Genomic DNA, 14,270 nt, shown 5'->3' with positions numbered 1-14,270 from the left:
CTTGCTGCTCCTTTCTCTCTCTCACCCCCACTGTGTATTCATGAGGATTTCTTGTCCCCTGTTCCCTCTTCAGGAACGACAGTACATTTTCCCACACTGCAAACCAGTGGGAAACTGGACAGTGATACTGTTCTGAAGATCAGCCCTCAGAATGGATTGAGCCTCTGATCAAATTCACAGAGTGAGCGGTGGGTTCACTGGTTCACTGCCTCAATGGAGTCACTCAAAAACTCAACCTCACTCAATCCAAACTGCCCTGTCACCCTCCCGATTCTCGATTTAAAAGCTATACCTACTTTGATCTAGTCTCTGTGACCGTGTCAAACACGTGGATGTTTATAATCTCCCTTTTATTCCAAACCTTGAACGTTTCAATAAGATCACCACACCCCCTCTCTTATCCAGTGCAGACTCGCAGTTTCTGCAGTCCCTCCTCTTGATTAATGTGTCCAATTCCACCAGACAGATTATCTGTCATTTATCACTTGCTCTCTAATGTCTGTGTGTCTTCCTGAGAAATGATGATAAAAAAATGTTTCCCAGAATGACAGAAGGGAGCAGTCCAGTCTCCGAGAGAAATTCCATTTCACATCCTGAGATTGGTGCTCTATTCCTCTGGTTATACAGATCCCTTCACTGCTTTGACACACAGTGCTGATGGCTTCAGACACTTACCCAGAGGAACCCACAGAAAGAGAAATATGAGAATGGGGAGACTCCAGGTATTAACAACTGGAAATGTGAGTATTTAATCTGGATCTTTGGAGCCCATTCAATATATTTACAACTGAATTGATAATCAATAAAATTAATGTGAGAGATTTACCGGGGTTAATGAAGTTTATCATTTCTCTCCATGCTCTGTACTGTAAAAGGTCTTTGTACTTCCTGATAGAGAGGGTGGCAGCAGATACTGAGAGTACCTGATCGTCATCACTAATACTGTAAATGGTAAAAATGATGCTATGAATTTGTCTTTGTTAGAAGATTTTAGAACTTATTTAAATGGTCAAGTTTTCAGCATTTTTGATGATAGAGCAAATGTACAAAGTGAAATGTTAATCTAGTTTCTCGAACTGAGAAAGGAATAACTTTTAAATTCAAGGGCAGAGAATGGAAACAGCCATGTCTTGAAAAAGGTTCAAAATCTGATAACAGACATCACAGACTGCAGGATGTGATAAACATTCAGCCTGTCCACTTGCTGTATTATAAACAAAGTTTGTCGAACAAACACAAAGGCTGGAAACATCCCAAAGCTGAATATCCAATTCTGCAATCCCTGGGCCCCACATCCCTCCCAGAATCCTGTTCTCCTCTACTTCTGGCCCCTTGAACATCTCTGATTTCAGTCACTCCCCCATTGAGAGCTGGACCTTCAGCTGCCAAGGTCCTGAGCTCTGGAATTCCCTCACTGATCCTCTCTATCTTTCTAATTCTCTTTCTTCCTTTAAGACACTCTCTGAAATCCATCTCCGTCAACCAGATTAATATTTTCTTATTTGGCTCTGTGTCAATTTACTTTATAACGCTCCTGTGAAACTCCTTCGGATATTAATTTCCAAGAAAGGCACGATATAAATACAAGTGTTGTAGTTGTTAACGACACAGAGCCAGTTTGTATTTAGTGTAAAATTAGAATCCGTTCCCCCTTTAACGTGAGACTTTCTCAGGTTGGTCAGGCTCCATGCAGGGACATGGGTGACCCACTCCTTGGAAACATGGACCATGCGGTTCTCTCAGGGTCAGTGGGAAGGTCACAGACACAAACAGCCAACATCGGGCAAGTGATCACTTCCGGCCTGGGAACCAGATTGTATTATTTACACTTCCCGGTTATTTATTACAATATTGTAGAACAGTTCTATAAAATCACTGTAATAAAGTGAGTTATCATAAAGCTCTCGTCAGTGTGTATACGCGGAGCTTATCATTTCCTGCAGTGTGTGATGTCTTGGTAACTAATGACTAACCATTTAAAGTTGTGACAACAACCAATAAATAAATACATAATAACACTTCACTGAGTTTATTTAACAAACTGCAGAGTTTCAGTAAAGAACATGTCCTACCTTCTCTTCCGACAAGCTTCCTCCTGAAAGAAATGAATCAGGAACAGTGAGGGTGACAGTAACAGATCTCAGGAGCAGTTAGACAGGCTGGTGAAATGAGCAGACTCACAGCAGGTGAGATTTCACACGGAAATGTAAAGTGATGCATTTTGGAAGGAAGATTGTGGAGAGTCAAATAAACTGGAATTGAACATCAGTCCCGCTCACAGACACAGTGACCCTCACACACCGTACCAGACACACCCACACACTCACAACATGGAACTGGAACTGGATGTCAGTCCTGCTGACAGACAGTGGGGGTTATTCTCCAGCCCACTGCGATGCTCCAGCAATGCAACAGGCTGGGGGACATCAGTGGAGGTTGTTTAGCGGGCTCCCCGCTCGGCGCCACGGCCTCCACGCATCTCCCAGATGAAGATTTGTGGCGTCATCAACTCCGCCGAGCTGATTTCCATATTTAAGTTCCTATTTAAATCTAATTAGTGGGTCCGGGATTAGAGTCTCCGGACCCGCTATTGTGTCTCCCCCTGCCAGGAGTGGTTCACTCCAGCAGGTTTTAGAACAGCTCCCACGAACGGGGAGCAGGCGGCCCGACCCCACCAGAAGGAACAGAGGCCATGGAGGCCCCCACAGGAGGTCGGGGTGTGCACCTTGGGCAGAGCCAGCCTGGCCCCCTGGGCGATTCATTTTGAAAATCCCACTACAAAAGACCCAGCGGGAGTTACTCCAGTTTTTATGCAAATTCGGCACTTCGAATTGTTTTGGGAGAATCGGCCCCAGTGACTCTCACACACCGTACTAGACACACCCACACACTCACAACATGGAACTGGAACTGGATTACAATGGGAGCTCCAGGAGTAAATTAAACACGGAAATAATCACAAAGCAAGTGTGAAGATCAAGAAAACTCATTCTCAGGAGGTCACAGGTATTCCCGGGAATCTGCAGACAGTGTGGGAGCCCGTTAGATCCGAGACTACAGGAAAACGGTTCAGGAAGGGACACAAAATTCTGTTCAATTCGGTTAGTATTTTTCAGTAAATTCTATATTAATTTCACAGTTATCATCAGTTATTTAGTGACTGTGTGAAGTTTCCCTGAACTGAGCCGCAATATATTCCCTCACCTTCAGAAATATCAATTCGTCTTTTTGCTCCATCTGTTTCTGTATCTTTGCGAGTTTCTCCTCAATAGAATTTAAATTCTCCTGAATCTTTTGAAGGTTTCTCTCCATTGGTTCCAGAATCCTCCCCTCTTCTTCCCTGAGATCTCTGAGTAAACGCTGCTCTTTCTCAGTGAGAATCTGGTGCATTTTAGTGAACTCGGATGAGATGTGGGTCTGCAGACTGCTCGACTGTTCCTACCGAATGAAACGTGAAACATAGAACATAGAACATAGAAAAGCTACAGCACAAATAGACCCTTCGGCCCACAAGTTGCGCCGAACAATTTCTTTGCCTTCTTGGCTCATCTATGACCCTCTATCTTACTAACCTCCATGAACCTATCCAAAAGACTCAATCGAATCCGCTTCCACCACCACTACCGGCAGCCGATTCCACACACCCACCACCCTCTGAGTGAAAAACTTACCCCGAACATCTCCTCTATACCTACTCCCCAGCACCCTAAACCTGTGGCCTCTCGTGACAACCATTTCAGCCCTGGGTAAAAGCCTCTGAGAATCCACTCTATCAATACCTCTCAACATCTTATACACCTTTATCGGGTCACCTCTCATCCTTCGCCTCTCCAAGGAGAATAGACCTAGCGCTCTCAACCTATCCTCATAAAGCACACCACTTAATCCCAGCAACATCCTCGTAAATCTCCTCTGCACCCTTCTATGGCTTCCACATCTTTTCTGGAATGAGGCGACCAGAACTGGGCACAGTACTCCAGTTGGGGTCTAACCAGGGTCCTATACAGCTGCAACATTAGCTCCGAATTTCTAAACTCAATTCCTCTATTGATGAAGGCCAGTATTCCATACACCTTCTTAACCACAGCCTCCACCTGCGACGCCGCTTTGAGCGTCCTATGAACCCGGACCCCAAGATCCCTCTGCTTTTCCATATTGCCAAGCGTCTTATCCTTAATATTATATTCTTCCATCCTATTCGACCTGCCAAAATGAACCACCACACACTTATCTGGGTTGAAGTCCATCTGCCACTTCTCCGCCCAGTCCTGCATCTTATCTATGTCTTGTTGCAACTGCTGCCATCACTCTACACTATCCACAACCCCACCAACCTTTGTGTCATCAGCAAACTTGCCAACCCATCCTTCCACTTCCTCATCCAGGTCATTTATAAAAATCACAAAGAGCCAGGGTCCCAGAACAGATCCCTGGGGCACCCCACTGGTGACCGACCTCCACTCTGTAAAAGACCCATCTACAACCACTCTTTGCCTTCTGTGGGCAAGCCAGTTCTGAAACCACAAAGCAACGTCCTCTTGTATCCCATGCCCCATCACTTTCTCCATAAGCCTTGCATGGGGCACCTTATCAAACGCCTTACTGAAATCCATATAGACCACATCTTCCGCTCTTCCCCCATCTAAGTGTCTAGTCACATCTTCAAATAACTCAATCAGACTCGTACGGCATGATCTGCCTTGGACAAAGCCGTGCTGTCTACTTCTGATCATACTATTCCTTTCCAAATGTTCATAAATCCTGCCTCTCAGGATCTTCTCCATCAACTTACCTACCACTGAGGTTAGACTCACCGGTCTATAATTTCCTGGGCTATCTCTTCTCCCTTTCTTGAATCATGGAACCACATCCACCATCCTCCAATCCTCCGGAACCTCTCCTATCTCCATTGATGATGTAAAGATCATCGCCAGAGGATCAGCAATCTCTTCCCTCGCCTCCCACAGTAACCTGGGGTACATCCCATCCGGTACCGGCGATTTATCTAACTTGATGCTTTTCAACAGCTCCAACACACCCTCTTTCCTAATGTCCACATGCTCAATCTTCTCAGTCCACTGCAAGTCTGCACTGCAACTACCAAGATCCTTTTCCACTGTGAATACTGAAGCAAAGTATTCATTGAGTACCTCTGCTATTTCAACCGGTTCAATGCAGACTTTCCCACCGTCACATTTGATTGGTCCTACTCCTTCATATCTTATCCTCTTGCTCTTCACATACTTGTAGAATGCCTTGGGGTTTTCCTTTATCCTGTCTACCAAGGCCTTCTCTTGTCCCCTCCTGGCTCTTCTAATTTCCCTCTTTTGTTCCTTCCTACTAGTCGTATACTCTTCTAGATTTCTAACATTACCTAGCTCCCTGAACCTTTTGTCAGCTTTTCTTTTCTTCCTGACTAAATCCGTTACAACTTTCGTGCACCACGGTTCCTGTAACCTACCATAACTCCCCTGTCGCACCGGAACATTGCCGTGCAGAGCTCCAGACAAATTTCCCTTGAAAATTTGCCACATTTCTTCCATACATTTCCCTGAGAAAACCTCCTTCCAATTTATGCCTCTAATTTCCTGCCTAATAGCATCATAGTTGCCCTTACTCCAGATAAACACTTTCCTAGCTCGGCTGATCCTATCTCTTTCCAATGGTAGTGTAAAGGAGATAGAGTTATGATCACTATTCCCAAAATGCTCTCCCACTGATAGATCTGACACCTGCCCAGGTTCATTCGCTAATATCAAATCAAGCACAGCCTATCCTCTTGTAGGCTTATCCACATACTGTGCCAGGAAGCTCTCCTGAACACACCTAACAAACTCCTCTCCATCTAAACCCCTTACCCTAGGGATATTCCAATCGATATTTGGGAAATTAAAATCTCCCATCACGACCACTCTGTTATTATCACATCATGATTATCCGGCATCTCCACATCATGATTATCACATCTCTCCAGAACCTGCTTCCCAATCTGCTCCTCCACATCTCTGCTACTATTGGGCGGCCTATAGAAAACACCCAGTAAAGTTACCGATCCCTTCCTGTTCCTAGCCTCCACCCACAGAGATTCCGTAGACAATCCTTCTGTGGCATCCATCTTTTCTACAGCTGTGACACTATCCCTGATCAACAGTGCCACTCCCCCACCTCTTTTGCCTCCTTCCCTGTCCCTCTTGAAACATCTGAAACCCAGTACTTGAAGTACCCAGTCCTGACCCTGAGATAACCAAGTCTCTGTAATGGCCACCACATCACACTTCCAAGCAGCGATCCACGCTCTAAGCTCATCCATTTTGTTCACTATACTCCTTGCGTTAAAATAAACACACCTCAACCCTTCGGTCTGAGAGCTCGCCTTCCCCTTCACCTGCCTATCCTCCCTCTCACACTGCCGACCAGCCCCTTTTATTTTTACTCGAACCTCCTCTCTCCCAGTCACCACATTTTGATTCCCACCCCCCAACCATTCTAGTTTAAACCGTCCCCAGTAACCTTAGCAAACCTTCCAAACATAATTAATGTCCCGCGATAAAGGGAACAAAACTAACCGAGATCCCAGAAAATCAGCACAGGGAGACCTTACCCTAACTTCAGAAATCTTCCGTTTCTGTTTCTGTTCCGTTTCCAGAACCACCGATTTTTTCTCTGTGAGAGAAACTAAGGAAGATTTGAGCTGATCCTGGGATTGGGAGAGAAAAATCACAGAATGAAAGTGCTGGATGTTGAAAATGTGATAAAACTATCAGGTAAATAATATTTCCCTTTTACCTTGTAGATTTCAACAGCTTCATCGATGGGCAGGAAGCGGTGCTCTCTGTGTTCCCGCGAAACTACACAAGTGTAACAGATCAATTTCTTGTCAGTTTCACAAAACAGCTTCAGTTCTTCCTGATGTTCCTCACAGTGAAGTTTACTTTCCTTCTCTTTCGGATTCAGCTTTATTTGTCGAGTTTTCTCGGCCAGATTCGCTAAGGCCCGATTTATCCTGAGGTTTCTTTCCCGAAACTCCTCTCGACATTCCGGGCAGGGGTTTATCTCCTTCTTTTCCCAACACTGGGTGATACAGGAGCGGCAGAAGTTGTGTCCACAATCCAGTGTTACCGGATCTGTGAAGATATCGAGACAAATGGGACAAATTGTCTCCTCGGTCAAACTCTGGAGCTGTTGTCTGGAAGCCATGTTCACTCTCAGCACTTCCTGATTCAAACCGCTTTCAGTTTCGGTGTTCCTGCCGCACATCCTCAGTTCAGCTATTTCCCGATAAAGTTCACTGTATCACTCAGGGAATTATTATTACAGAGTGGGCCATGTCCTCTCCACTTTCACACCAGAGATAAAAACTGGCGGGGTTTAAAGGATAACGGAGGGGAATCATTGAACTCTGTCGGGGGCGGGTTGGGCTCCCGGGGATGTTGCCAATGGAAAGAGAGAGAGACAGATGGAGAGATAGAATGGGGAGAAGAGGTGGAGATGGGAGGGATCGAGATTCCATTGCATTTTTCTCCAGTCTGAACCCACTGCCGATTAAAACCACTCTGGTGAAACTCGGTGTGAGATCCAGATCCAGAAACTGAATTGTGTTCATCACTGCAGCCGCTCACATTCAAACATCAAGGACTATAAATGTCAAGGAGATATTTTACACAGCAGGTTTCGGGAAGATATTTCGCGGGTTCGATCTGTGAAGTTTGGTTTATTATCTAGAAATAATAACTTTCAGTTTCATATATATTTATGAATCCCTCCCGGGGACCCGGACCCAGAGAAACATCAACTGATGACGGAGCAAAAACAGAAAATGCTGGAAAATCTCAGCAGGTCTGACAGTATCTGTGGAGCGAGAACAGAGCTAACGTTTCGAGTCTGGATGTCTCTTCGTCAGATTCCAGCATCCGCAGTAATTTGCTTTTAACTGATGAGGGAACATTTGAAGTGGAATCTCTCCTCCAATATTCGGCGGAGTTTCTTCATTTATTCATTTAATTGTATTCCTTGTTTGTTTCGCGGGTTTTTTTCAAGGTTTTAAATTAAAGGAAGTGAGGTCAGCTGAAGGGGAGTCTGGGAGGTTGAGTTCTTAGTATAAAAGTCAGTTACCTGGGGGGTTCGACCTCTTTGTTCGACTGGAGCATAAAAAGCAGGCCGCACTATACAGCGGGCAGCGTCGGGAGCGGGCAGCAGAGTGTGTGGGAAGCAGAGTGTGAGCTATAAGGGCTTTGGCTCACAGGGCTTCAGAACACAGAGCGAGGCAAGGAAAGTTATTTTTATCCAAACCTATATAGGATAAGGGTAACTATGCGTGATAGGCCAGTTCGGTGCTTCCAGTGTGGGATGTGGGAGTTCCTGGAAACACCTAGCCTCCCAGAGGTTCACATTTGTGCCAGGTGCGTGGAACTGCAGCTCCTGAGGGACCGTGTCACGGAACTGGAGCTGCAGATTGCTGACCTTGGTCTCGTCAGGGAGAATGAGACAATAATTGACATGAGTTATAGGCAACTAGTTACACCGGGGCATCGGGAGGAAGACACGTGGGTCACAGTTAGGAGGAGTAAAGGTCAGAAGGGTAACGTACCAGAGAGTACTCCAGTGGCTGTCTCTCATAATAGGAAGGGCTCGGCGACAGGTGTGAGAGGGGAGGGGAGTGAGCAATTAGAGAGGGGTCACCTGTGGTTGTCCCACTCCAAAACAAGTATATTGTTTTGGATAGTGTGGGGGAGGATGACTCTCCAGGGGCAAGCCACAGTGACCAGGTCACTGGCACAGAGTCAGGATCTGTGGCCCGGAAAGGAAAGAGAGGGGTTAGGAGAGCAATAGTGGTGGGGGATGCGTCGGTTAGAGGCACAGACAGGTGATTCTGTGGGTGCGAACGGGACTCCAGGATGGTAGTCTGCCTACCTGGTGCTGGGGTCATGGATGTCTCTGAGTGGATAGGAGGCATATTAAAAGGGGAAGATAAACAAATGGATGGCATTGTACACATTGGTGCAAATGACGTAGATAGGAAGAGCAGGGGGATCCTACGAGAGCAATTCAGGGAGTTGGGAAATAGGCTAAAAAGTAGGGCCTCCAGGGTGGCCATCTCTGGGCTGCTCCCAATGCCTCGTGCCAGTGAGGCAAAGAATAGGGAGTTAGTACAATTGAATGCTTGGCTAAAGGACTGGTCCAGGAGGGAGGGCTTCATTTTCCTAGATCAATAGGAAGTTTTCAGGAGAGGACGGGTCACAACTAAGTTGGAAGGGCACGAATATCCTGGCTGGGAGTTTTGCTAGTGCAGTTCGGGGGGGTTTAAACTAGTATGGCAGGGGGGTGGGGATCAAAATATTAGGTCTACAAGTGTAGAGGCTGGGGACGAGCTTGGGGCTGGGACAAGGCTGGCAAAGAAGAAGAGCACTCTGGGGGAGGATGACCTCACTGGGCCTGGAGGTCTTGAGTGCTTATACTTCAATGCAAGGAGCGTAGCAGGTAAGACAGATGAACTTAGGGCCTGAATGCTCACGAGGAATTTGGATGTGGTTGCGGTGACGGAGACTTGGTTGAAAGAGGGACAGGACTGGCAGCTGAATATTCCGGGGTACAAGTGTTTTAGGCGAGACAGAGGAGGGGCCAAAAGAGGTTGGGGAGTAGCAGTATTAGTTGGAGAGCATATTACAGCGGTGCAGAGGGAGGACAATTCAGAGGGGTCATGTAACGAGTCACTCTGGGTGGAGCTTAGAAACAGGAAGGGCGCAGTCACTATGTTGGGGGTGTACTACAGGCCCCCCAACAGCCCAAGGGAAGTGGAAGAACGGATATGTCAGGAGATACTGGATAGGTGCAGGAAGAATAGGGTTGTTGTAGTGGGAGACTTCAATTTCCCTGGTATAGACTGGAAATCGCTGAGAGCAGGGACTCTGAATGGGGAGGAATTTGTAAAATGTGTACAGGAGGGTTCTTTGGAACAATATGTAGATAGCCCGACTAGAGAGGGGGCTATACTGGACCTGGTACTGGGGAATGAGCCCGGTCAGGTCTTCAAAGTTTCGGTAGGGGAACATGTGGCAAATAGTGACCACAATTCTGTTAGCTTTAGGATAGTGATGGAAAAGGATGAGTGGTGTCCCAAGGGTAAGGTGTTGGATTGGGGGAAGGCTAACTTTAGTGGGATTAGTCAGAAATTGGCAGCTCTTGATTGGGAGAGGCTGTTTGAGGGTAAATCCACATCTGGCATGTGGGAGTCTTTTAAGGAACAGTTGTTAGGGCTGCAGGACAGGCATGTGCCTGTAAAAAAGGATAGGAAGGGTAGGATTCGAGAACCGTGGATAACCAGGGAAATTGAGGGACTGGTCAAAAAGAAAAGAGAGGCGTATGTTAGGTCCAGGCAGCTAAAAATGGAGGGAGCTCTCGAGGAGTACGAAGAAAGTAGGAAAGAACTCAAACGGGGAATTAGAAGAGCAAAAAGGGGTCACGAAATGTTCTTGGCAGACAGGATTAAGGAGAATCCCAAGGCATTTTATTCATACGTTAGGAACAAAAGGGTTGTCAGGGAAAAAATCGGACCTCTCAGGGACAAAAGTGGGGAATTATGCTTGGAGCCCAAAGAAGTAGGGGAGATCCTAAATGAATACTTTGCGTCGGTATTCACAAAGGAGAGGGATGTGTTGACTGGGAGTATCTCGGAGGGGAGTGTTGAACCGTTGGAGAAAATCTCCATTGCAAAGGAGGAAGTGTTAGGTTTGTTAGAGAATATAAAGACTGACAAATCCCCAGGGCCTGATGGAATCTATCCAAGGCTGCTCAGGGAGACAAGAGATGAAATCGCTGGGCCTCTGACGCAAATCTTTGTCTCGTCACTGGACGCAGGTGAGGCCCCAGAGGATTGGAGGATAGCTAATGTGGTCCCGTTATTTAAGAAGGGTAGGAAGGATAATCCGGGTAATTATAGGCCGGTGAGCTTGATGTCCGTGGTGGGAAAGTTGTTGGAGAAGATCCTTAGAGATAGGATGTATGCGCATTTAGAAAGGAATAACCTCATTAACGATAGTCAGCATGGTTTTGTGAGAGGGAGGTCATGCCTCACTAACCTGGTGGAGTTTTTTGAAGAAGTGACCAAAATGGTTGACGAGGGAAGGGCCGTGGATGTCGTCTATATGGACTTTAGTAAAGCGTTTGACAAAGTCCCTCATGGTAGGCTGGTGCAAAAGGTTGGATCTCATGGGATAAAGGGGGAGGTGGCTAGATGGCTGGAGAACTGGCTTGGTCACAGAAGACAGAGGGTGGTAGTGGAAGGGTCTTTTTCCGGCTGGAAGCCTGTGACTAGTGGTGTTCCGCAGGGCTCTGTATTGGGACCTCTGCTGTTTGTGATTTATATAAACGATCTGGAAGAAGGTGTAACTGGGGTGATCAGTAAGTTTGCGAATGAAACAAAATTGGCAGGACTTGCAGATAGTGAGGAGCATTGTCAGAAGCTACAGAAGGATATAGATAGGCTGGAAATTTGGGCAAAGAAATGGCAGATGGAGTTCAATCCTGATAAATGCAAAGTGATGCATTTTGGTAGAAATAATGTAGGGAGGAGCTATACGATAAATGGCAGAACCATAAAGGGTGTCGATACGCAGAGGGACCTGGGTGTGCAAGTCCACAGATCCTTGAAAGTGACGTCACAGGTGGAGAAGGTGGTGAAGAAGGCATATGGCATGCTTGCCTTTACAGGACGGGGCATAGAGTATCAAAGTTGGGGTCTGATGGTGCAGTTGTATAGAACGTTGGTTTGGCCGCATTTGGAATACTGCACCCAGTTCTGGTCGCACACTACCAGAAGGACATGGAGGCTTTAGAGAGAGTGCAGAGGAGGTTTACCAGGATGTTGCCTGGTATGGAAGGGCTTAGTTATGAGGAGAGATTGGGTAAACTGGGGTTGTTCTCACTGGAAAGACGGAGGATGAGGGGTGACCTAATAGAGGTGTATAAAATTATGAAAGGCATAGATAGGGTAAACAGTGGGAAGCTTTTCCCCAGGTCGGTGGTGACGTTCACGAGGGGTCATAGGTTCAAGGTGAAGGGAGGGAGGTTTAACACAGATATCAGAAGGACATATTTTACACAGAGGGTGGTGGGGGCCTGGAATGCGCTGCCAGGCAAGGTGGTGGCGGCGGACACACTGGGAACGTTTAAGACTTATCTAGACAGCCATATGAACGGAGTGGGAATGGAGGGATACAAAAGAATGGTTTCGTTTGGACCAGGGAGCGGCGCGGGCTTGGAGGGCCGAAGGGCCTGTTCCTGTGCTGTATTGTTCTTTGTTCTTTGTTGTTCTTGTTCATGATGTGGAGATGCCGGCGTTCGACTGGGGTAAGCACAGTTAGACTTGATTTTGGGTCTCTGTGCCCTGTTTGAGAGCAGATTTCCACTCCATCTGACGAAGGAGCAGCGCTCCGAAAGCGAATGGTATTTGGTACCAAATAAACCTGTTGGACTTTAACCTGGTGTTGTTAAAACTCTCACGAAGTTTCTTCACACAGAGAGTGGTGAGAATGTGGAACTCGCTGTCACATCGAGTGGTTGAGGGAGTGAGAGTTGAAACATTGACAGTGCTGCCCTCCCAGTCCCTGATAAAGAGGAAACACATCACAGGGTGAGGGGGCAGGACTGTGGGACAGACCAATGGGAAATGGGAGGGGGTGAAACGACATCCTATTGGGATTGAATTTGAAGAGTTTCCCCCAACATTCGCGCTATTCCAGCAAGAAAAACCACAGGCTGTGAAGTTTTCCGGTGGATCAGATTCATTAACAGGCATTTTTATAAAGCTGGGAAAATGGCGGATGGAGGTAGAGAGATCGATGTGGATTGGAAATCAATATCTTGTTTAATTGCAGAGATATTGTCTGATTCTGGTGTAAAATGTTTCATATATCTGACAGTGTTGAACATTGGGTTTTATTGTTACTGCCTGGGTGTTAAACAGCTCCTGTGTGGAGAACAGAAAGGGCAATCTGTCCTGGGGGACATGGACACCCCTTACACAGCCCAGCGGAATTTACTGACATTCATTTCAACACATGGAAAATCTGGGAAGTTTGTGTCATTGGCGACAATCCTCCCGCCGGATGGAATTCTCCTCGATTTTGGGAAATTCTCTCACCCATCATCAGCACTGGGGGGAGTTCTGTTTTCATCGTTAAAATCTGACCGGAGACATTCATGAGTGAAATCATGCAGCAATTTTATACATTAAAGTGTCGGAAAATGTGGATTCTCTCTGGGGGTAGATATTGGGAACATTGTAACTTTCCAGGGTGACAAGGTGCGGAGCCCAGTGGAATTTACTGACATTCATTTCCAGCCAAAAAAAATCTGGGAAGTTTCTGTCATTTGTGACAATCTCTGTACTTGACGGCTGCTCCTGTTCTTGTGAGTAATTCATTGCGGGTGCAGTAAGTTTCTGGGATGGGTTGAGACTCTGTGAACTCAAGTCTTTCATTGTGACAAAGCGCGCCGCTGCCACCTGCTGACGGAATCACAGTGCTGCAGGGAAAATTCCCCATGAAAAACGGCCCAAGAAATGGGGACTGTCTCTGAAGATTCACAGATTCGATGAACCGAATAACCTCCTTCTGTGTTGTATCAGACTGGGATTGTTATTTATTCATAAACTTGGATCTGATCAAATCCAGATTAACAAATCCCATTCAGTAAATCCCATTGTTTGGTGAGATGGTCCCTGACTATTTGTGAGAAAGATTATCAGGAGAATGTCACATTAATATTCACCATTCTGTGAGAAGGATTTACGCATTAAAATTCTGCAAAAACTCAATACGTGCTGCTATATTTAGTTGGCTTAGAAACCCGCAGTGAAAACTATTTAAGTATAAATTGTTGTGCTGACAGGGGGATTTAACAACAGTAATCGTGGAGCACAAGTGTTTGGAGAACTCAGGAACTGAACAGGATCGCTGCAGGCCTGGTATCAAGACTCTGCCTTGTGCAAGTCAACTCCAATCTACTGCACTCCTGGTTTGTCTGTTCATCTGATGAATGTCGCAATGGGATTCATTCTGCCGGATGAAATGTTGGACACTGAACTCTCCACGGATTTCATTCAGACACCCCAGAGGATCACAGAGTCACTGAACACAATAAAATCGACTGTGATCTCGATATGTTCCATCTAAAGTTCGTTCTTCTATAATTATTATTCCTCATTTACTTAGTTCACCTTTAACTGATTAACTGTTGCTAAAAGGACATCGACACGTCTCTCTTTCCAACAG

At 46.2% G+C, this 14,270-nt stretch overlaps 1 protein-coding gene across 1 annotated transcript in view; it reads right to left on the bottom strand.

Moving 5' to 3' along the window:
* Positions 1-7,216, bottom strand: part of LOC144497632 (uncharacterized) — an 81,866-nt gene extending 74,650 nt beyond the window's left edge. The window contains exons 1-5 of the mRNA XM_078219074.1: positions 6,787-7,216; positions 6,602-6,697; positions 3,205-3,438; positions 2,073-2,095; positions 827-942 (exon numbers count right to left, since the gene is read on the bottom strand). Coding sequence (XP_078075200.1) covers positions 827-942; positions 2,073-2,095; positions 3,205-3,438; positions 6,602-6,697; positions 6,787-7,197 — 880 coding nt within the window. The 5' untranslated portion in view covers positions 7,198-7,216. The remainder of the gene's footprint in view (positions 1-826; positions 943-2,072; positions 2,096-3,204; positions 3,439-6,601; positions 6,698-6,786) is intronic.
* Between the last annotated feature and the right edge of the window lie 7,054 nt (positions 7,217-14,270).

This window comes from Mustelus asterias, chromosome 8, assembly GCF_964213995.1.
Source record: "Mustelus asterias chromosome 8, sMusAst1.hap1.1, whole genome shotgun sequence".
NCBI classification, from domain to species: Eukaryota; Metazoa; Chordata; class Chondrichthyes; order Carcharhiniformes; family Triakidae; genus Mustelus; species Mustelus asterias.
The sequence above is the reverse complement of the archived record's forward strand: the minus strand, read 5'-3'. Positions and strand labels throughout refer to the sequence as shown.